The sequence below is a fragment of the Anomaloglossus baeobatrachus genome, chromosome 2, assembly GCF_048569485.1.
Source record: "Anomaloglossus baeobatrachus isolate aAnoBae1 chromosome 2, aAnoBae1.hap1, whole genome shotgun sequence".
NCBI classification, from domain to species: domain Eukaryota; kingdom Metazoa; phylum Chordata; class Amphibia; order Anura; family Aromobatidae; genus Anomaloglossus; species Anomaloglossus baeobatrachus.
In genome coordinates, this window is record NC_134354.1 from 594230885 (window position 1) to 594255853 (window position 24969).

The 24969-nt window shown below is 46.9% G+C and overlaps 1 protein-coding gene across 2 annotated transcripts in view; it reads right to left on the reverse strand.

The window, feature by feature from the left end:
- The window catches only part of PIBF1 (progesterone immunomodulatory binding factor 1), a 344403-nt gene that overhangs the window by 286752 nt on the left and 32682 nt on the right, over positions 1 to 24969 (reverse strand). For both annotated transcript variants that reach the window (XM_075336819.1, XM_075336818.1), the window contains exon 4: positions 2559 to 2757. In XM_075336819.1, coding sequence (XP_075192934.1) covers positions 2559 to 2757 — 199 coding nt within the window. The remainder of the gene's footprint in view (positions 1 to 2558; positions 2758 to 24969) is intronic.

Consider the following 24969-nt stretch of genomic DNA (forward strand, 5'->3'; position numbering starts at 1 on the left):
ATGGACCCTGACATGAGATCAAACTAAATGCAGGAAACCTGCATCGAGACTAAGGGGTACTTCTCACATAGCGAGATCGCTAGAGAGATCGCTGCTGAGTCACAGGTTTTGTGATGTACCAGTGACCTCATTAGCGATCTCGCTGTGTGTGACACTGAGCAGCGACCTGGCCCCTGCTGTGAAATCGCTGCTTGTTACACACAGTGCTGGTTCATTTTTTGGACGTAGCTCTCCCGCTGTGAAGCACACATCGCTGTGTTTGACAGCGAGAGAGCAACGATCTGAATGTGCAGGGAGCAGGGAGCCGGCGTCTGGCAGATGCGGACGCTGGTAACCATGGTAAACATCGGGTAACTAAGCGAAGCGCTTTGCTTGGTTACCCGATATTTACCTTGGTTACTAGCGTCAGCCGCTCTCAGGCTGCCAGTGCTGGCTCCCTGCACGCGTAGCAAGAGTACACATCGAGTAAATAAGCAAAGCGGTTTGCTTAGTAACCCGATGTCTACCCTGGCTAGGAGTGCAGGGAGCCAGCGCTAAGCGGTGTGCACTGGTAACCAGGGTAAATATCGGGTAACCAAGCAAAGCATTTTGTTTAGTTACCTAGTTAGGTAGCCTTATAAATAGATGCTGTCAGTGAAGCAGAGCTCGATGGATTGCCTTCAGCTCCAGCACATTGATCGGGAGAAGCTTCTCCTGTTCGTCCAAAGTTCCCGGTGTCAAAAAAACATTTACCCGCATCCGGTATCCGTGGTCACAATCTGCCATAGAACGGGTTGAAAAGAATGGCCCTGGGAGAGGAGGGAGGGGGTCAACCACCAACTGTGGGACAGAGGGCACCGAAGTGGAAAATGAATAGGTCGATCTTGGGACTGTAACGACAAGTGCTTGAAGTGAGTTCTGCAACGCTCTCTAATGGAATTGAACGTTCAATGCCGCTACCATCTGACCTAAAACTCTCATGGAAAACTGGTGGAGACATTTGCCTGAACATCTCCAAGTCTGAATACAGGACTGCAGGATCATCCTCTTTTCCTCTGGAAGAATGACAGACACCTGAGCCATGTCAAAGATCATCCCCACAAAGAGGAGCCGCTAAGTTGTTTGGATTTTGTCCCATTGATAACCCACCTGAATTAGTCCAGAGTGTGTAAAATGATCTGCAAGCTCTCTAAAGTTTGACTAGGAGCTTTGACAAAAATATTGTCTAGAGTATTACTGCTTTAACTCTAGAATGGAAGGGAGCCATAATTGGTGCCAAAACCTTTATAAAAACTCTTGGCGCTGAGGCCACCCTGAAAGTTAGAGGTGAACCGATAAGGATACTGATCGATCAAAAAACGCAGGAAACTCTGATGAGCCGGAAACATCGTTACATGCAAGTAAGTGTCCTGAATGTCTATTGATAACAAACTCAACTGTTTTCATGGACGTGATAACGAAGCAGAGTGACTATCCTGAGGTGCTTTATTTGCATCCACATCTTAGATCCAGAATGGGCTGCAGTGAGCTGCACTTCTTGGGGATAACAAAAAGGTTTGAATTGAAGCCTCTGAACCTTTGTAAAGGAGTAACTCTTAAAGCCCCCCTGCCTGAAGCAGGGTGGTGATAGCCTAAAAAATCTGGTTTTACAATGGGAGAAGCTGAGGAATGGGACTTGAAATATCGGTCTTGTGGAATGGGAGAGAACTCTATTCTGTAGCCCGAGGAAAAGATCACTCATCACCCCAGTCATATTCCCTGAAAATGAAGAAAGCAACCTCCCATCAGGAAAGTATCCTGGAGTGGGGGCTGCACATCATGCTTCAACTCCCCTGCTGCCTCGAAGGCAAGAGTGTTTTTCTCTGGGCCCAAAAGAAGGGCATCTATTCACCAGTCTTCTAACTCTCTGAGAAACACGGGGTCTGCTCTGGTGAGTGTGTACGGCTGGAATCAGGTATTGGTGAACTAAACAAACGTGACCCCTGAAAATGAAGTCCCGTGAGAGACTCCTTGGAAGATAGATCCACCCTGTTACCTGGAGTTGTCACAGAAGAAAGTTTAACAAACAAATGTCAGATAGGTCTGAAACAGACAATCCTCCAACTGACACAGAAAAAAACTAAGGAGGCTGGATGGCAAGTTATAGTCAGTCTGCTGGGAAGAAGCTAACTTTTAGTTTTCTGTAATATCTATGTCAGCCTCCAGGGGGCAGCACACTTTCCCAGGGTTCTGTGTCCCCTTATGAAGAAATTAAGAAAATAAATATAACAAAAACCTGATTTACAGCAATATGTCTCTTTCTAATAAAATATTCCCCTGAAATGAGACTTCATTAACCAATGCAGTGGTGATAGGTCTATACTAGATAAACACTGCAGCCAATCACTGAGCTCAGCTGTCTCAACAAAAACCGGGGGCAGCAGTAGAGAGGAAGCGGATAAGTAAGGCTCATTTTCCTATTGTTAGAGTAAGGAAGCTTGTGGTGCAGAGAGGAATAAACCTGAAAAAAACACAGGCGTCGGTACCAAAAAATGTGTAAATGAAATAAACTCTCTGCTCTCTTTCTACTAAATACTTACAGATACATATTCTGGGATAGAGAGCTGGTCCTCGGGAAGCCCGCTCAGATTATCATAGGCTTCCTTCGATAACTCCAGGTCACGTAAGCCGCGCCGTATACTCCCTGCGCGCTCCCTCAGATGCTGATTTGTTTCTTCCGATTGTTTCAGCCTTGACAGTATGGTTTCCATTTCCTTTTTCTTCTGTTCTTGATGTTTTCTAAACACAATGGGAAATGTTCATTAGTTTGTCATGTGTGAGGCAATAGCTAGATATTTGGCAGAAAAACAACATTTAGGCATTCAGATTTATTTTTACTGTGTAAGGCTGCTTTCACGCCTCCAGTTTTAGCAGAGCCAGCCAATGCGGCTCTAAAACCTATGCAACGGATGCGGCGACAATACCGCATCCTTTGCATAAGTTATTGACATGCGGCCCGTCCGGTTTTTGCCGCTTGCGGCACGCTACTGAGCATGTACAGTGGAAAAACGCATGCGGCGGCCGGATGCAGTGTTTGCCGCAGGACGCCGCATGCGGCGTCCATAGGCATGCATTGCAATTCGCGCCGCATCGGCGAGATGCAGCGCGATGCGTTTTTTTTGCCGGACAAAAAAATGTGCCAGGCAGCGTTCCATCCGGCCTCCGCATCGGCTAAATCTGCCGCATGCGGCAAAAACCGAACCGAACGCAAGCCCATGCGGCACAATCCGGCACTAATGAAAGTCTATGCAAAAAAAACGCAACCGGCAGCAAAAAAAAACCCGGTTGCGGTTTTTCTGCAAAGCGCCGGATTGTGCCGCACAGGAAAAACCGGAGGTGTGAAAGCAGCCTAACACAGCGTCTGCCTGGCCTAGTTTTAAGCCAAGTTTAGCAGAGTAGCCCAAGAAGTGGGGCAGATTGGGAGCATCTTTCTAGAAGTATCAGACAGATTTACTTATAACACCTCTTGACTGGGTTACTGCCGGCCAAATTCTGCACTGACATTTTTCCAGAATTTGGTTCATTTGAAGCGGTCATTACTTTTAAAAGTAAAACACTGCTGTCAAAATATATTACTGACATGTACTATACAATCAGATTCCCAATTCTTGGTTATTTTTTTCTAAATATTCAGGCTGGCTTGAAGAAAGTAAGGGTACATACCACGTCTCGCAAAAAAATTAAGGATATTTGGCTTTCATGTGAAATTTCAGGATGATCCTAAAATGCCCTTTGACCTTTCAGATGAGCTTAATGTGACCTTCTGTAACCTTTTGAATGCACATGTCCAACTTTTCAATGTTCTTTTTCCACAACTAACTGTTCTCTAATAAGGAGCGTAATGGCAAAATTCACAACAGGTGTTTGATCCATGAATTACCCAATAATTTCGGGGTTCAAATAGAATTGGTATTTAAACAGTCCTCCTAATCATGCTATTCACATTTTGATACCAAGACTACGCCTAACAAATGATCAACAGTATCTTTGCAAGGCTTCAAGCAGGATGTTCTCAAATGGAAGTGGACACTGAGCTTAAAGTGTCACAAAGTGTCATCAGCAAATTGCAACAGAGGCACAGAGACTGGAAGAGTCACAGAAAGACATAAAAGTGGACGCCTTTTCGCCACATCCCACACTGATGACTGCTTAATTGTGAACAATGCCTTTCCCAATGTTGCCCAACTATGTTGGAAACGTCAAGGAGAACACTATGCATCAGCCAAGCCTTTGGTGGTGGTGTTAGAGTGTGGGCTGGTGTGTCTAGTCAATAGAGAACTGCCCTACACTGTGAATGGTGCAGTGACAAACCCCAACTACTTGAATAACATAATCCAGTTATTGTGCCTCTGCATAAACAACACAGGCCTAATTTCATCTTCATGGACAACAATACTGCAGCTCATTGAGGTTGCATCATTAGGAAACAGTTGCTGGAGACGGGGGTACCTCAAATGGATTGTCCGCACTTTTTTCCAGACCTGAATCCCAAAGAAAACCTATGGGATCAACTGAGTCACCTTGTAAAAGGTCATAACTCCGTACCCAGAATCTCAATGACCTGAAGGCTGCCCTTCAAGAGGAGTGGGATGCCATGACCCAGCATAAAATAACTTCACTTGTGAACAGCATGAGACATCGTCGTCAAGCTGTAACTGATAATCAAGGCCACATAAGTTATTGAGCACTGTTTTGTTTTTTTTTTCTTTTGGGGGGGGTGGGGGGGGGGGGTTATACCTACTACTGTTGGCTTTTGTTTCAGATATTGTTTCAGACAAGGAAATCACTATTGCATGCTTACACTGTAGCATAATCTTTTTACATGAATCTTACCTGAAAGTCATATGTCACTAATTTTTGTGAGTAGTGTTATTATTCAAGATAGTTCAACAATTTGGGGGTACATAGATATTCAAGTTGTAGAAGAGAAGATTATGACACTCACCACATCATGGATAATAAAAATCTTCTTTATTATCTCATAGCAAGTAGGGATGAGCAGACCAGTGGAAGTTTGGGTTCACCTGGACTTTAGTTAAATGTTACGTTCAGGAGCCGACTCTGACCCAACCCCCATGTAAGTCAATGGGGACCCGAACCTTGGTGCTATAATATGGTCATAGTAAGGGCTAGAGAGCTGCAAAAGGCAGCAAAATGGAGGTAAAAGTAGGACAATTGCCCTGCAAACAAATATAGATAGGGTATAAATAAAAAAAATAAATGATGAGGGCTCCCACCCATGTTTGATAACCAGCGCAGGTAAAGCAGATAGCTACGGGCTGCAGCTCTCAGCTTTACCTTGGCTAGTTTTCAAAAACAGAGCGGATTCCACACCGTTTACATTTATTTAAATAATTTAAAAAAAAAAAAGCATGGGGTCCCCCTATTTTTGATAATCAGCCAAGGTAAAGCAGACAGCTGGGGGAAGAGCCTGGCAGAGAGCCAGAATTGGCACATTTAATGGATATACCACTTCCGGGGCAGCTGCGGGCTACAATTTTTTTTAGGCTGCAAGGGCTAAATAACCATGATCCTTCCCAGCCTGATAATACAAGCCCCAGGTTTCGGCTATACTTTGGGTGGTTATCAAAAATATAGTGGACCCCTCACCGTTTTTTCAAATTACTGAGATTTAAAAAAAATAAACTGTCTACTTTACCTGCACTCTTTATCAAACATAGGTGTGAGCCCAAGTGATTTAAAAAAAATAAAATTTTTATATATATATAGATATATATAGATATATATATATATATATATATATATATATATATATATATATATACATATATATACATACATATATATATACATACATATATATATATATATACATACATACATATACATACATATATACACATACACACTGTGAGACTCATGTGGGATTAGTGGATGAGGGCAGGTATATCTCACCCCGGTATCGGTCCTATGTAACTTAGCCTGGCCAGGATCACCTGGCTACTAATGGATTAATGGGAGGTGAAGGACTGAGGTAAAAGGAATCTGGGAAGTTGGGGGAGGGTCTCCATCTGGGAACACAGTAAGCCTGTCTGTGTAGGAGACACTTGTGAGGAGCAGTGCCTGATGTTTGTATGGTTTAGCTGGAAGGGAGAAGCCCTCCAGTTGGTAGTTAGGATATCACCGTGTATAGTTCGTGCCGGACAGGCAAGGATTTATTTTGTTGGTGTTTTTTTTCCTTTTGTTTATGCTTCACTGCAATAAACCTGACCAAGCGTCAGTTACACCTTGAATTCGGCTGTCTGCCTGAGGTGAATACGTGCCCTTTGAACCCAGCAAAGGCGATCCCGGTGCGTGTTATCACATTGTGGTGGAGAACGCGGGCAGCACGTTACAGCGCATCATAATGGATGACGTGGTGAAAGCGCTGGTACAATCCGCAGCTGTGCAGCAGGAGGCTAATCGCTTGATGTCGGCACAGTTGAAGGAACTGGTGGAATCGACGGTTAAAGACCGCCAACTTTTGCAGCAGGTGGCGCAGCGTCTGGCGACCGTACCGAAGAGTAATGCGGAGGCTGACCAGAGGGTGATTCATGTGAGTCGGTGCTGGCAGAAATTAACCACAGAGGACGATGTGGAAGCTTACCTGACCACGTTTGAACGGACGGCGGAGCGGGAAAAGTGGCCAAAGGAGCGATGGGCCGACTTGCTTGCACCGTTTCTGGCAGGTGAGGCCCAAAAAGCCTACTTTGATCTTGAGCCTGAAGCAGCGCATGACTTTGATAAACTAAAAGCCGAGATCCTTGCCCGGCTGGGAGTGACGACGGCCGTGCGAGCACAGAGAGTTCATCAATGGACTTATCAGCCCGATAAACCACCGCGGTCACAGATGTTTGACCTCATTCACTTGACCAAGAAATGGCTACAGCCCGAGGTTTTGACGGCGCCAGAGATGGTACAAAGAATCGTTCTTGATAAATACCTAAGAGCTCTACCGCCATCTCTGAAGAGGTGGGTAAGCCATGGAAACCCCACGACAGCGGATCAGCTAGTGGATCTAGTGGAGCGTTATTCCTTGGCAGAAGGACTTATGGACGATGCTACACATCCTCGCTCTTCCCCTTCTCGACGAGGATCTGGTAAGACTGTTCCAGGGTCATGGGGAGGAGGAAAATGTCCTAAGGCAGTGGAGGAGGAAAACAGGACTGCTGGCCCTGTGAGGGCTAAGGTGCCAAACTATGGTCTTAGCAAGGGGCCCGTGAGGTGTTTCCGCTGCCAGGAGGTGGGCCACATTGCTGCAAACTGTCCAGTAACTGCAGAACCGATGCAGTGCGATGTCACGGACTTTGAAAAACGCAGGGCTATGGTTGCACGGGTAGTGTGTGTTGCTGCATGTCAAGGCGACATGAAAAAACACCTGTGTGAAGTGTCCATTGATGGCAATACTGTTGTTGCACTATTAGACTCGGGAAGTGTGGTGACTCTGGTAAAGGCCAGTCTGGTAGCAGTCCCGATGGGACCGTCAGATAAATATTCTGTGACATGTGTGCATGGAGACACCTGCTCGTACCTCACAACGGTCTCCTGCATTACTACGCCCTATGGGTCTGTGCATCATAAGGTGGGACTAGTACCAGCACTATTGCATGATATCATTTTGGGCAGGGATTTTCCCCACTTCTGGCAGTTGTGGAAGAACCAATTAGTACCCCAGGGTAGCCGCACGGATGATCCTTCTCCCACACCTTGTGTGGGCCCGGAGCCACTAGAGGATGCCCCACAAGAGGGTTCAGAGGAGGAATCCGCTGAAAACAACCCCCAGTTCCCCTTTTCAGTTCTGGCGGGTGATTCCGATGAACCCGGGGCAGAGGCGGACACGGGTGGCTGTCCCCCTTCCTCTTGGCTGAATTTGGAAGTCCAGAAAGATGACTTCCAAAGTGAGCAAATGAGAGATCCTACCCTTTCTCAGGCTATAAAAAATGTTAAAATGATAAACGGGGTGCAGGTGGATGCAGGTACTAGGCTGTCTTACCCCTACATGGCACTGGAGAATGACTTTCTCTATCAGATAGAGAAGAAGGGGGATGACACAGTACAACGATTGGTTGTGCTGAGAGCCTACAGGTGGAGAGTGCTGGACCTGGCACACGGACACATGATGGGGGGACACCTGGGGGTCCAGAAAACTACCGAAAGGATATTACACTGTTTTGTTTGGCCCGGCATGCATCACGATATTCGCACCTATTGCGAGTCTTGTCCCGACTGCCAAATCTCTGCGCCTAGGCCCCGTTTCTGTAGCCCCTTAGTACCTCTGCCTATCATCGAGATCCCATTTGAGAGAATTGGGATGGATTTAGTTGGACCCCTCCCCAAGTCTGCACGAGGACACCAGCACATCCTTGTCATCTTGGATTATGCCACTCGTTACCCCGAGGCCATCCCTTTGCGTAACATGGCCACCAAGACCATTGCCAAGGAGCTGGTCCATGTGTTTAGTCGGGTTGGTGTCCCAAAACAAATACTCACAGACCAAGGAACCCCCTTTATGTCTAAAGTAATGAAAGAACTCTGCAGGCTGTTACAAATAGCACAGTTACGCACCTCCGTGTATCACCCTCAAACGGACGGACTGGTTGAACGGTTTAACAAAACTTTGAAACAGATGCTCCGTAAGGCAATAGACAAGGACGGGAAGAACTGGGACTACTTACTCCCGTATTTGCTTTTTGCCATCCGGGAGGTGCCCCAGTCTTCCACCGGGTTCTCTCCTTTCGAGCTTCTGTACGCCCGACGTCCCCGTGGACTGTTAGATGTCGCTAAAGAAACCTGGGAGGGACAGGTCACCCCGTTCAAAAGCGTAATAGACCATGTAACCCAAATGCAGGACCGTATTGCGGCGGTGATGCCCATCGTTAAAGAGCATATGATACAGGCTCAAGGAGCACAGAAAAGGATTTATGATAGGGGGGCCAAGATCCGTACTTTTGCACCCGGAGATAGGGTGTTGATCCTGGTCCCCACGGCAGAAAGCAAATTTCTGGCAAAGTGGCAAGGCCCCTTTGAAATTAAGGAACGGGTGGGTGAGGTAAACTACAAAGTGTACCAGGCTGGTAAAAGGAAGCCTGAACAGATTTATCACGTGAATCTGATAAAACCCTGGAAGGACCGTTCAGCTCTGTCAGCAGGTCTGGCCCTTCCGGTCTGCAAGCAGACCATACCGGATGTCGGGACGGCGGAGACTCTGTCGGAGCGGCAAAAGACCGACGTCAAGCAGTTTGTAATCAACAATCACGAGTTTTTCTCGGAAAAGCCCGGGCAGACCACTCTCATTAAACATGACATCATAACAGAGCCTGGGGTAACAGTTCAGGTAAAGCCCTACCGAATACCGGAGGCTCGGCGGGAAGCTGTCTCCCGAGAAGTGAAGACCATGTTAGAGTTAGGTGTAATCGAGGAATCGCATAGCGCCTGGTCGAGTCCGATTGTGTTAATACCGAAACCAGACGGCTCCATTAGATTCTGCAATGACTTCAGGAGATTAAATGCGGTCTCCAAATTTGATGCATACCCTATGCCACGGGTCGATGAATTAATAGATCGGCTTGGAAAAGCCCGGTATATCACGACCCTAGACTTAACGAAGGGCTATTGGCAGATCCCGCTAACAGAGGCCGCTAAAGAGAAAACCGCGTTTTCTACACCGGAAGGTTTATACCAGTATGTGTATATGCCGTTTGGACTACACGGGGCACCGGCAACCTTTCAAAGGTTGATGGACCGAGTCCTGAGGCCCCATAGGCAGTATGCTTCTGCGTATTTGGATGACATAGTCATTTACAGCCTGGACTGGGAGACGCACCTCCAGAAACTAGAGGCTGTGATTGAGGACCTGCGGGAGGCGGGTCTAACAGCAAACCCCAAGAAATGTCATATCGGGCTGGAAGAAGCCCGGTATTTGGGATACGTAATTGGGAGGGGAATTGTTAAACCCCAGATTGACAAGATACAAGCCATTCAGAAATGGCCGCAACCAGTCAACAAGAAGCAGGTGAGAGCATTTTTGGGAATAGCCGGCTACTACCGACGGTTCATTCCCAATTTTGCGGCTACCGCTGTTCCCCTGACGGACCTTACCAAAGGGAAAGACTCTGTCATGATCAAATGGACCACGGCAGCCGAAGAAGCCTTCCATAACTTAAAACTAGCTCTTTGCTCTCAACCTGTGCTAATGACTCCTGACTTCCGCAGCGAGTTCGTGGTCCAAACGGACGCTTCTGATGCCGGTATAGGGGCTGTATTGTCACAACTGAAGGACGGAGAGGAACATCCGGTCCTTTATCTTAGTCGGAAACTTAATAAGCATGAACGCAACTATGCCATAGTGGAAAAAGAATGCTTAGCCATTAAGTGGGCTCTAGAGTCCCTTAAATATTACTTGATTGGAAGGAAGTTCCGGCTGATCACTGACCATGCCCCTCTCAAGTGGATGCACTTGAATAGGGAACGGAATGGCCGAGTGACCCGGTGGTTCCTTGCACTTCAGGCCTACCGTTTTACAGTGGAGCACCGCCCGGGGGTGCGGATGGGGAATGCTGATGCCCTGTCTCGTCTGCACTGCTTTGTGGGTGCTGTTGCTCAGCTGCAGTGGTCTGAGCAGAGGGGGGGGATATGTGAGACTCATGTGGGATTAGTGGATGAGGGCAGGTATATCTCACCCCGGTATCGGTCCTATGTAACTTAGCCTGGCCAGGATCACCTGGCTACTAATGGATTAATGGGAGGTGAAGGACTGAGGTAAAAGGAATCTGGGAAGTTGGGGGAGGGTCTCCATCTGGGAACACAGTAAGCCTGTCTGTGTAGGAGACACTTGTGAGGAGCAGTGCCTGATGTTTGTATGGTTTAGCTGGAAGGGAGAAGCCCTCCAGTTGGTAGTTAGGATATCACCGTGTATAGTTAGTGCCGGACAGGCAAGGATTTATTTTGTTGGTGTTTTTTTTCCTTTTGTTTATGCTTCACTGCAATAAACCTGACCAAGCGTCAGTTACACCTTGAATTCGGCTGTCTGCCTGAGGTGAATACGTGCCCTTTGAACCCAGCAAAGGCGATCCCGGAGCGTGTTATCACAACACACACACACACATATACACACACACACACACACACACAGTGGGTACGGAAAGTATTCAGACCCTTTTAAATTTATCACTGTTTCATTGCAGCCATTTGGTAATTTAAAAAAAAAAAACTAAATTTTTTTTTCTCATTAATGTACACTGCACCCCATCTTGAAATGTAGAAATTTTTGCAAATTTATTAAACAAGAAAAACTGAAATATCACATGGTCATAAGTATTCAGACCCTTTGCTCAGACACTGATATTTAAGTCACATGCTATTCATTTCCTTGTGATCCTCCTTGAGATGGTTCTACGACTTCATTGGAGTCCAGCTGTGTTTTATTAAACTGATAGGACTTTATTTGGAAAAGCACACACCTGTCTATATAAGACCTCACAGCTCACAACGCATGTCAGACCAAATGAGAATCATGAGGTCAAAGGAACTGCCCAAGGAGCTCAGAGATGGAATTGTGGCAAGGCACAGATCTGGCCAAGGTTACAAAAGAATTTCTGCAGTACTCAAGGTTCCTAAAAGCACAGTGGCCTCCATAATCCTTAAATGGAAGTAGTTTGGGACCACCAGAACAGAAAGAAAGGAAGAGATAAAGAAGAACCCCATGATGACTGTGGCTGAACTCCAGAGATGCAGTAGGGAGATGGGTGAAGGTTCCAAAAAGTCAACTATCACTGCAGCCCTCAACCAGTCGGGCCTTTATGGCAGAGGGGCATGACTGGAACCTCTCTTCAGTGCAAGACACATGAAAGCCCGCATAGACTTTGCAAAAAAAAAAAACCACAAAACAAAAACACAAAGTTTACCAAATGGTTGCAATGAAACAAAGAGGGAAACAATTAAAGGGGTTTGAATGCGTTCCGTACCAGTGACAGATTATATATATATATATATATTATATACACACACACACACACACACACAGTGCAGACCAGAAGTTTGGACACACCTCATTTAAAGAGTTTTCTTTATTTTCAGGACTCTGAAAATTGTAGATTCACATTGAAGGCATCAAAACTATAAATTAAAACATGTGGAATAAAATACTTAAAGTGTGAAGCAACTGAAAATATGTCTGATATTCTAGGTTCTTCAAAGTAGCCACCTTTTGCTTTCATTACTACTTTGCACACTCTTGGCATTCTCTTGATGAGTTTCAAGAGGTAGTCACCGGAAATGGTCTTCCAACAGTCTTGAAGGAGTTCCCAGAGATACTTAGCACTTGTTGGCCCTTTTTCCTTCACTCTGCGGTCCAGCTCACCGCAAACCATCTCGATTGGGTTCAGGCCTGGTGACTGTGGAGACCAGGTCATCTGGCGTAGCACCCCATCACTCTCCTTCTTAGTCAAATAGCCCTTACACAGCCTGGAGGTGTGTTTGGGGTCAATGACCTGTTGAAAAATAAATGATGGTCCAACTAAACGCAATCCGGATGGAATAGCATGCCGCTGCAAGATGCTGTGGTAGCCATGCTGGTTCTGTATGCCTTCAATTTTGAATAAATCCCCAACAGTGTCACCAGCAAATCACCCCCACGCCTCCATCTCCATGCTTCACGGTGGGAACCAGCCATGTAGAGTCCATCCATTTACCTTTTCTACAAAAACACGGTGGTTGGATCCAATGATCTCAAATTTGGAGTCATCAGACCAAAGCACAGATTTCCACTGGTCTAATGTCCATTCCTTGTGTTCTTTAGCCCAAACAAGTCTCTTCTGCTTGTTGCCTGTGCTTAGCAGTGGTTTCCTAGCACCTATTTTACCATGAAGGCCTGCTGCACAAAGTCTCCTCTTAACAGTTGTTCCTGTAAATATATTTATATATATATATATATATATATATATATACACACACACACACACATATATACACACACACACACACACACACACACACACACTGTATGTAACAGTGCTACCCCGAAAATAAGCCCTAGCAAGAATTTTAAGCATTTTCTTCTTAAGGCTTAAATATAAGCACTACACAAAAATATAAGACATAGTCACAGTTCAATGATGAATTATCCATGCAGCTAAAAAAGTTGAAGAATACTGCAGGACACTTCATGATAGAAAGCAGACACCCACCAAAAAAAAGAAGAGAGAAGATCCCACAATCATACTCACCAGACGCAGAACGGGAGGATCTGCAGTGGAATGAAGGACCTGCGGTGGAATGCACACACCCACACACAATCACTAATCAGCATTGATGCGTTCCACTGCGTCCTAAGTTACCCTGCCGACCGGAAGCAATCAGTATCGCCGGATGTGGTCTGTGTGTCCGCGCGATCTGATGTGCGTGAGTTTGCAATATGATGTGCGTGTGTGAATGAGTGTGTGCGTTTATGCAATCTGATGTATGTGTCAGCCAGAAGCAAGTGATTATGGTGTGCAGCATACTTGCTATGACTGCCCGCCGAAGAGCGCAGGAAGACCTGGGAGTGACGCAGGCATCTGGAGTATGGTAAGTATTATTCTCTTGGCAAAAAAAGGGGGGGAGGGGGTCTACTTTTTTGGGTGGTAAAATGACACTCAGCTGTGTTTCCTCAAAAAGAAGTCTTGGTTCATTTTTTGGGGCAAGAAAAATAATATAAGACTGTCTTATTTTCAGGGAAACATGGTAGTATTTATGCAGTGTCTCTCTATTAACTCCTTAAGTTTAGTAGCAGCTCCTAGACTTTGGAATGAGCCAATTACTCTAAGGGTACAACTCTGAACATTACTGGCAATTACACATCTATAATTCATTTAGATATTAGAATTGTTTTTTTAACATTACAATTTTAATCAAAGAAAAGTCGGCTTCACTGAACCAACACAAAAAAAAGGTGTGCTGTGTAGCAAAAAATAGTATTCCTATCCCTTCCAAATTGTGCTTGGAAACAGCATCTGAAATAATAACTCCTGAGCAGCTATTCACCAAGGGAATTTTCTAATCTGAAAATTAATAACAATGAACCGAGACAAAGATATAATGTTACAGGGTAAAACAAATGTGGTCAATTATCCCAAATCAAAAAGCAATACACAATCATAAGAGGAAATAAAGCAGAACATGCGGGGGAAATACAAAGATAATCTTCGCTACAAACCACCCAAAAATGCTTAGACCAGAGATTAATGCTAACGGCGTGGGACTGTCCGGCACCATGAAGTATGTGCGGCACAGCTCGGCCCCCCACTATCAATATACATTAACTACTGGAATGGTCATAGTAGAGTGTATACACACACAAGTATTGTATTTCCTCACTTCTTATACGAAGTGATAAGAATAAGCACATAAGGTGGTGTCACACACAGCGACAATGACAACGATGTCGCTGCTACGTCACCATTTTCTGTGACGTTGCAGCGATGTCCCGTTGCTGTCGCTGTGTGTGACATCCAGCAACGACCTGGCCCCTGCTGTGAGGTCGCCGGTCGTTGCTGAATGTCCAGCTTCATTTTTTGGTCGTCGCTCTCCCGCTGTGACGCACACATCGCTGTGTGTGACAGCGAGAGAGCGACGAAATGAAGCGAGCAGGAGCTGGCGTCTGGCAGCTGCGGTAAGCTGTAACCAGGATAAACATCGGGTAACCAAGGGAAGACCTTTCCCTGGTTACCCGATATTTACCTTCGTTACCAGCGTTCGCCCTCGCTGCTAGTGCCGGCTCCTGCTCTGTGCACATGTAGCTGCAGTACACATCGGGTAATTAACCCGATGTGTACTGTAGCTAGGAGAGCAGGGAGCCAGCGCTAAGCAGTGTGTGCGGCTCCCTGCTCTCTACACATGTAGCTGCAGTACACATCGGGTAATTAACCTGATGTGTACTGTAGCTAGGAGTGCAGGGAGCCAGCGTTAAGCGCGGCTCCCTGCTCTCTGCACATGTAGCACAGCGTCGTTATGATCGCTGCTGCTTCTGCTGTGTTTGACAGCTAAGCAGCGATCATAACAGCGACTTACAAGGTCGCTGTTACGTCACAGAAAATTGTGACGTAACAGCGACGTCGTTGTAGCTGTCGCTATGTGTGAACCCAGCTATAGTCTAAACCAGGGGTCTCAAACCCGGCTGGGTATGTATGAGCCAGACAGAAAAAAAAAAAAAATATTTGGGGGCCGAATTCTTTGCAAGACCAAGTGACATTTTTAGTCGTACCGGATTTTTTTTCTATACACCTTTGGATCGCTGTTTTTGAACTTTTTTTGCTTGTTTATTACAAGACATGTGCACTTTTTTGTTACTAATTTATTTATATATATATATACATACACATACATACATATCCAGAAATATTTGGACAGTGACACAAGTTTTGTTATTTTAGCTGTTTACAAAAACATGTTCAGAAATACAATTATATATATATATAATATGGGCTGAAAGTGCACACTCCCAGCTGCAATATGAGAGTTTTCACATCCAAATCGGAGAAACGGTTTAGGAATCATAGCTCTGTAATGCATAGCCTCCTCTTTTTCAAGGGACCAAAAGTAATTGGACAAGGGACGCTAAGGGCTGCAATTAACTCTGAAGGCATCTCCCTCGTTAACCTGTAATCAATGAAGTAGTTAAAAGGTCTGGGGTTGATTACAGGTGTGTGGTTTTGCATTTGGAAGCTGTTGCTGTGACCAGACAACATGCGGTCTAAGGAACTCTCAATTGAGGTGAAGCAGAACATCCTGAGGCTGAAAAAAAAAAGAAAAAATCCATCAGAGAGATAGCAGACATGCTTGGAGTAGCAAAATCAACAGTCGGGTACATTCTGAGAAAAAAGGAATTGACTGGTGAGCTTGGGAACTCAAAAAGGCCTGGGCGTCCACGGATGACAACAGTGGTGGATGATCGCCGCATACTTTCTTTGGTGAAGAAGAACCCGTTCACAACATCAACTGAAGTCCAGAACACTCTCAGTGAAGTAGGTGTATCTGTCTCTAAGTCAACAGTAAAGAGAAGACTCCATGAAAGTAAATACAAAGGGTTCACATCTAGATGCAAACCATTCATCAATTCCAAAAATAGACAGGCCAGAGTTAAATTTGCTGAAATACACCTCATGAAGCCAGCTCAGTTCTGGAAAAGTATTCTATGGACAGATGAGACAAAGATCAACCTGTACCAGAATGATGGGAAGAAAAAAGTTTGGAGAAGAAAGGGAACGGCACATGATCCAAGGCACACCACATCCTCTGTAAAACATGGTGGAGGCAACGTGATGGCATGGGCATGCATGGCTTTCAATGGCACTGGGTCACTTGTGTTTATTGATGACATAACAGCAGACAAGAGTAGCCGGATGAATTCTGAAGTGTACCGGGATATACTTTCAGCCCAGATTCAGCCAAATGCCGCAAAGTTGATCGGACGGCGCTTCATAGTACAGATGGACAATGACCCCAAGCATACAGCCAAAGCTACCCAGGAGTTCATGAGTGCAAAAAAGTGGAACATTCTGCAATGGCCAAGTCAATCACCAGATCTTAACCCAATTGAGCATGCATTTCACTTGCTCAAATCCAGACTTAAGACGGAAAGACCCACAAACAAGCAAGACCTGAAGGCTGCGGCTGTAAAGGCCTGGCAAAGCATTAAGAAGGAGGAAACCCAGCGTTTGGTGATGTCCATGGGTTCCAGACTTAAGGCAGTGATTGCCTCCAAAGGATTCGCAACAAAATATTGAAAATAAAAATATTTTGTTTGGGTTTGGTTTATTTGTCCAATTACTTTTGACCTCCTAAAATGTGGAGTGTTTGTAAAGAAATGTGTACAATTCCTACAATTTCTATCAGATATTTTTGTTCAAACCTTCAAATTAAACGTTACAATCTGCACTTGAATTCTGTTGTAGAGGTTTCATTTCAAATCCAATGTGGTGGCATGCAGAGCCCAACTCGCGAAAATTGTGTAACTGTCCAAATATTTCTGGACCTAACCACAGTATACGTACAGTATAAATACATATATGCACTACAGTTCAAAACTTAGGGGTCACCAAGACAATTGTCTTTTCTGTGAAAAATCATACTTTTATTTATCAAATGAGTTGCATAATGAATAGAAAATATCGTCCAGACATTGACGAGGTTAGAAATAATGATTTTTACTTGAAATAATAATTTTCTTCTTCAAACTTTGCTTTCATCACAGAATTCTCCCTTTGCAGCAATTTCAGCTTTGCAGACCTTTGGCATTCTAGCTGTTAATTTGATGACGTAATCTGGTAATTTCACCCCATGCTTCCCCCCTCCCCCAAGTTGGATTGGATTGATGGGCACTTTTTGCCTACCATACTACTACTATACTTATTATTATTATATTATTATTATTGTTATTATTATTATATTACCATTCGGTCAAGCTGCTTCCATAGCACTTCAATAGGGTTGAGATCTGGTGACTGGGCTGGCCACTCCATTACAGATAGAATACCAGCTGCCTGCTTCTTCCCTAAATAATTCATGCATAATTTGGAGGTGTGCTTTGGGTCATTGTCTTGTTGTAGAATGAAATTGGCTCCAATCAAGCGCTGTCCATAGGCTATGGCATGGCGTTGCAAAATGGAGTGATAGCCTTCCTTATTCAAAGAAGGGAATTTTGTTTACTTACCGTAAATTCCTTTTCTTCTAGCTCTAATTGGGAGACCCAGACAATTGGGTGTATAGGCTATGCCTCCGGAGGCCGCACAAAGTATTACACTTAAAAGTGTTAAGCCCCTCCCCTTCTGCCTATACACCCCCCGTGCTCCCACGGGCTCCTCAGTTTTGGTGCAAAAGCAAGAAGGAGGAAAAAGAATTAAAAACTGGTTTAAAGTAACTTCAATCCGAAGGAATATCGGAGAACTGAAACCATTCAACATGAACAACATGTGTACACAAAAAAACAGGGGCGGGTGCTGGGTCTCCCAATTAGAGCTAGAAGAAAAGGAATTTACGGTAAGTAAACAAAATTCCCTTCTTCTTTGTCGCTCTATTGGGAGACCCAGACAATTGGGACGTCCAAAAGCAGTCCCTGGGTGGGTAAAATAATACCTCGTAAGAGAGCCGTAAAACGGCCCTTTCCTACAGGTGGGCAACCGCCGCCTGAAGGACTCGTCTACCTAGGCTGGCATCCGCCGAAGCATAGGTATGCACCTGATAGTGCTTCGTGAAAGTGTGCAGTCTCGACCAGGTAGCCGCCTGACACACCTGCTGAGCCGTAGCCTGGTGCCTCAAAGTCCAGGACGCGCCCACGGCTCTGGTAGAATGGGCCTTCAGCCCTGAGGGAACCGGAAGCCCAGCCGAACGGTAAGCTTCGATAATTGGCTCCTTGATCCACCGAGCCAGGGATGATTTGGAAGCCTGTGACCCTTTACGCTGGCCAGCGACAAGGACAAAGAGTGCATCCGAGTGGCGCAGGGGCGCCGTACGAGAAATGTAGAGTCTGAGTGCTCTCACCAAATCTAACAAGTGCAAATCCTTTTCACATTGGTGAACTGGATGAGGATAAAAAGAAGGTAAGGAAATATCCTGATTGAGATGAAAGGGGAATACCACCTTAGGGAGAAATTCCGGAACCGGACGTAGAACCACCTCGTCCTGGTGAAACACCAGGAAAGGGGCTTGGCACGACAACGCTGCTAGCTCAGACACTCTCCGAAGGGAAGTGACTGCTACTAGAAAAACCACTTTCTGCGAAAGTCGCGAGAGGGAAATATCTCTCATTGGCTCGAATGGTGGTTTCTGAAGAACCATCAGCACCCTGTTTAGATCCCAGGGTTCTAACGGCCGCTTGTAAGGTGGAACTATGTGACAAACCCCCTGCAGGAACGTGCGTACCTGTGGAAGTCTGGCTAGGCGCTTCTGGAAAAACACAGAGAGCGCTGAGACTTGTCCCTTAAGGGAGCCGAGCGACAAACCCTTTTCCAGTCCAGATTGAAGGAAGGACAGAAAAGTAGGTAATGCAAATGGCCAGGGAGAAAAACCCTGAGCAGAGCACCACGACAGGAAAATTTTCCACGTCCTGTGATAGATCTTGGCGGACGTTGGTTTCCTAGCCTGTCTCATAGTGGCAATGACGTCTTGAGATAACCCTGGAGACGCTAGGATCCAGGACTCAATGGCCACACAGTCAGGTTGAGGGCCGCAGAATTCAGATGGAAAAACGGCCCTTGAGATAGCAAGTCTGTTCGGTCTGGTAGTGCCCACGGTTGGCCGACCGTGAGATGCCACAGATCCGGGTACCACGACCTCCTCGGCCAGTCTGGAGCGACGAGGATGGCGCGGCGGCAGTCGGCCCTGATCTTGCGTAACACTCTGGGCAACAGTGCCAGCGGAGGAAACACATAAGGGAACTGAAACTGCGACCAATCCTGAACTAAGGCGTCTGCCGCCATAGCTCTGGGATCTTGAGACCGTGCCATGAACATTGGTACCTTGTTTTTGTGCCGGGACGCCATGAGGTTGACGTCCGGCACCCCCCAGTGGCAACAGATCTCCTGAAACACGTCCGGGTGAAGGGACCATTCCCCTGCGTCCATGCCCTGGCGACTGAGATAATCTGCTTCCCAGTTTTCCACGCCTGGGCTGTGAACTGCGGATATGGTGGAGGCCGTGGCTCCCACCCACATCAAAATCCGCCGGACTTCCTGGAAGGCTTGCCGGCTGCGTGTGCCGCCTTGGTGATTGATGTATGCCACCGCTGTGGAATTGTCCGACTGAATTCGGATCTGCTTGCCTTCCAGCCACTGCTGGAACGCTTTCAGGGCAAGATACACTGCCCGTATTTCCAGAACATTGATCTGAAGCGAGGACTCTTGCTGGGTCCACGTACCCTGAGCCCTGTGGTGGAGAAAAACCGCTCCCCACCCTGACAGACTCGCGTCCGTCGTGACTACTTCCCAGGATGGGGGTAGGAAGGATTTCCCCTTCGATAATGAAGTGGGAAGAAGCCACCACCGAAGGGAAGCTTTGGTCGCCTGAGAGAGGGAGACGGTCCTGTCGAGGGACGTCGACTACCTGTCCCATTTGCGTAGGATGTCCCATTGAAGGGGACGCAGGTGAAACTGCGCGAAACGGACTGCCTCCATTGCTGCCACCATCTTCCCCAGGAAGTGCATGAAGCGCCTCAAGGGGTGTGACTGGCCTTGAAGGAGAGATTGTACCCCTTTCTGTAGTGACTGCTGCTTGATCAGCGGAAGCTTCACTATCGCTGAGAGGGTATGAAACTCCATGCCAAGATACGTCAGTGATTGGGCCGGTGTCAGATTTGACTTTGGCAAATTGATGATCCACCCGAAACCCTGGAGAGTCTCCAGGGTAGCGTCGAGGCTGCGTTGGCATGCCTCTTGAGAGGTGCCTTGATTAGCAGATCGTCCAAGTACGGGATCACCGAGTAACCCTGCGAGTGTAGGAGCGCTACTACAGTAGCCATAACCTTGGTAAAAACCCGTGGGGCTGTTGCCAAGCCGAACGGCAGTGCCACGAATTGCAGTTGTTCGTTTCCTATGGTGAAACGCAAGAAGCGCTGGTGTTCTGGAGCAATCGGTACGTGGAGATAAGCATCTTTGATATCGATCGATGCAAGGAAATCTCCTTGGGACATTGAAGCGATGACGGTGCGGAGGGATTCCATCCTGAACCGTCTGGCTTTTACGTGTTTGTTGAGCAGTTTCAGGTCCAGGACCGGGCGGAAAGACCCGTCCTTCTTTGGGACTACAAACAAGTTGGAGTAAAAACCGTGGCTCTGTTGCTGGAGAGGAACAGGGATCACCACTCCTTCTACCTTCAGAGTGCACAGCGCCGGCAGAAGAGCCTCGGCTCGCTCGGGAGGCGGGGATGACCTGAAGAATCGATTCGGGGGACGAGAGGTGAACTCTATCTTGTAACCGTGAGACAGAATGTCTCTCACCCAGCGGTCTTTTATTTGTGGCAGCCAGGTGTCGCAAAAGCGGGAGAGCCTGCCACCGACCGAGGATGCTGCTAGAGGAGGTCGAAAGTCATGAGGAAGCCGCTTTGTTAGCGGCGCCTCCGGTGGTCTTTTTAGGACGTGACTTAGACCGCCATGCATCAGAGTTCCTTTGTTCTTTCTGAGACCTTTTGGACGAGGAGAATTGGGACCTGCCCTCGCCCCGAAAGGACCGAAACCTCGACTGCCCTCTCCTCTGTTGGGGTATGTTCTGTTTGGGCTGGGGTAAGGATGTATCCTTTCCCTTGGATTGTTTGATGATTTCAACCAAACGCTCGCCAAACAGCCTGTCGCCAGAAATTGGCAAACTGGTTAAACGCTTTTTGGAAGCAGAATCTGCCTTCCATTACCGTAGCCACAAGGCCCTGCGGAGTACCACCGAATTGGCGGCCGCAACCGCCGTACGGCTCGCAGAGTCCAGGACAGCATTAATAGCGTAAGACGCAAATGCCGAGGTCTGGTTGGTAATGGATGCCACTTGTGGAGCGGACGTGCATGTGGCTGCTTCAATTTGCGCTTGACCTGCTGAGATAGCTTGTAGCGCCCATACGGCTGCGAATGCTGGGGCAAAAGAAGCTCCGATAGCTTCATAGATGGATTTCAACCAGAGCTCCATCTGCCTGTCAGTGGCATCTTTGAGCGAGGCCCCATCTTCCACTGCAAGTATGGATCTAGCCGCCAGTCTGGAGATTGGAGGATCCACTTTGGGACACTGAGTCCAACCTTTAACCACGTCAGGGGGAAAAGGATAACGTGCATCCTTAAGGCGCTTAGAAAAAACGCTTATCTGGACAAGCATGGTGATTCTGGACTGCCTCTCTGAAATCAGAGTGGTCTAGAAACATACTCGGTGTACGCTTGGGGAACCTGAAACGGAATTTCTCCTGCTGAGAAGCTGACTCCTCCGCCGGAGGAGTTGATGGAGAAATATCCAGCATTTGATTGATGGACGCAATAAGATCGTTCACTATGGCGTCCCCGTCTGGAGTATTAAGATTGAGAGCGGCCTCAGGATCAGAATCCTGATCAGCTGTCTCCGCATCATCAACCAGAGATTCCCCCCGCTGAGACCCTGAACAATATGATGTCGAGGGAAATTCCAAGCGAGCCCGCTTAGTCGGTCTGGGACTGGGGTCTAAGTCAGAACCCTCAGCCTGGGATGTATGAGATACCCCGGGAGGACATTGTTGGTCCAACTGAGGGGGGCCAGAGAACAATGATTCAACAGAGTCCCTTTGCTGAGATACCGGCCTGGACTGCAAGGCTTCTAGTATCTTAGCCATAGTCTCAGAGTTTTGTAAACTCAGTCCCCGTCACCTGGACAGTGTCAACAGGTGGCTCCCCCTGGGCCCCTCTTAGCAGAGGCTCTGGCAGAAGAAGTGCCACAGGGGCCGAACATTGCACACAATGAGGGTCAGTGAGACCTGCCGGCAGCTGGGTCGTACAAGCGGCGCAGGCAGCATAATAAGCCTGTGTTTTGGCACCCCTGCCTTTGTGGGCGTCATGCTATTGTTTTCCCTGAGTAACAGAATAGGGTATATAGCCAGAATGAACTGTGCTCATACAGTGAAAGAGTATACTATAAACAAATAATGTATCAATACACTACAGCACCATGGGGCTAGCACCAACAGGTGCTGCTTACCACCCGCTTTAAAGCGGTTGTGAGGCCACCAGAGACCGTGTCTGGGTCTCCCAGGGTTTGTCCCTCTCTGCAGCGTCGGAGGAGCTGACAGGAATGGCTGCGGCGTCCTGACGAGAGGAGGGAGCCGTGGGCGTGGCCGAGAAAGTGCGGGAACTGGTGCTCACACTGTGCACAGTGAGGGGAGTGGAGAATGGAAATCATACTCCAGCCCTCAGTGCTGCTCGTTCCGTGCCTGTCAGGGCTGGGGGCGGGAGAAAAGGAAACTAGGCCGCAAGAAAGCCGGGGACTCGAGTATAAGCGTGGCCGCCGTAAAAGCGCGGCCGGCGCCGAAGTCCCCGGCGAACTACAAGTCCCAGCCGCGCCGCCGTTTCCCATGGCAGCGGCGGTTAGCGCGGTAGCCCCTACATATAAACACACTCAGCGACGCTGAGTGTGTAATGGCACAGTTTAACCCGGTCAGCGCCGCGGTCCCCGGTGCACTAGCACACCCAGCAAAGCTGAGGTGTTGCCGTGCGCGGTCCCCACAGGGATACAGAGTACCTTCAAGTAGCAGGGCCATGTCCCTGAACGGTACCCGGCTCCTATCCAGCAGACTCCACAGGAGTTGTGGATGAAGCACGGTCTCAGTGCCTGGAGACCGATAGGATCCCACTTCGCCCAGAGCCCTGAGGGGGATGGGGAAGGAAAACAGCATGTGGGCTCCAGCCTCCGTACCCGCAATGGATACCTCAACCTTAACAACACCGCCGACAAGAGTGGGGTGAGAAGGGAGCATGCTGGGGGCCCTATATGGGCCCACTTTTCTTCCATCCGACCTGGTCAGCAGCTGCTGCTGACCAATCTGTGGAGCTATGTGTGCAGGTCTGCCTCCTTCGCACAAAGCAATAAAACTGAGGAGCCCGTGGGAGCACGGGGGGTGTATAGGCAGAAGGGGAGGGGCTTAACACTTTTGAGTGTAATACTTTGTGCGGCCTCCGGAGGCATAGCCTATACACCCAATTGTCTGGGTCTCCCAATAGAGCGACAAAGAAATCCCTTTTACAAATCTCCAGCACCAAAGCAACCCACACCATCACATTACCTCCACCATGCTTGACAGATGGCATTAGGCACTCTTCCAGCATCCTCTGTCCAATGTCTGTGTTCTTTTGCCCATATTAATCTTTTCCTTTTATTAGCTAGTCTCAGATATGGCTTTTTCTATGAAACTCTGCCCTGTGCTTTTTTTTCAAAAATAAGGTAATATCTAAGTGACCCTAAACTTTTGAACTGTAGTGTATATAAATATTTTGAGTAATATTGCTTTACAATTAGCACCATATAGTAATTTTGGCCAACATCTTGTAGTAATGTTCCCATCCTGATCCTAATCTTTTAGTAATGTCCCCCATCCTGTTCTCTTTCTTGTACTAATGTGCCCCATCTTGGTTCCCATTCTGTAGTAATGTGACCCATCCTAGTCCGCATCCTGTAGTAATGTTCCCATCCCATTGTCCATTCTATAGTAATGTGCCCTTGTAGTAATGAGCCCCGTCACTGTCCCCATCCTGTAGTAATCAGGGCCGTGAAGTCGGTAAGCTAAACAACTGATACATCAATTTCCACGACTGCCACCCTCATACATGACTCATGTTTGTGATAAATTTACTGTAGTATATTGGTAAAATAAGGCCTTTAATCATTATTATAATACAATAATTAATTGGTTTAGATATTCCAATAAATATATTTATTGAAATACAAGTTTAGAATACAAAAAACTTTAATAAATTGTAAGTATGGAATACACTGTGCAGTAAGTGGGGAAAAAAAATAGTTTTCAACAAAAATGTACTGAATAACATTTGTGCAGTCTATGAATTTGTTCTGAGAAATAGAATTGCCTCCATCAGATCCTCCTTCGCAGATGACCTCAAATCTGACCTAATTATTTTAAGGCTACAGAACAACCTCTCTACACTAACTTGGGTTGATGGCAAAGTGGTGACCAAATGGGCAACATCTCTAACAATTTCAGGTTACAAATGAATTGCCTCATGCACAGTCAGTTTTGATGAACGGTTGAACTCTTCAGAGCAAGTGAAAAATTTTGCTGAAATATGGTCAATCTGTTTGCTATGGGAGTGGAATTTTTTGCCCTGCGGCAAAGCTTTGCTGCTCCATGTCGTCCATATACTTTTCAAAATTAAACTCCTTATCTGATGAGGATGAAGATGAAGATATTAAACAGTAGTCCTGGATGACACAACTCCTCTTGCTCTTGGCTGTCCTGTAGCCACTCATC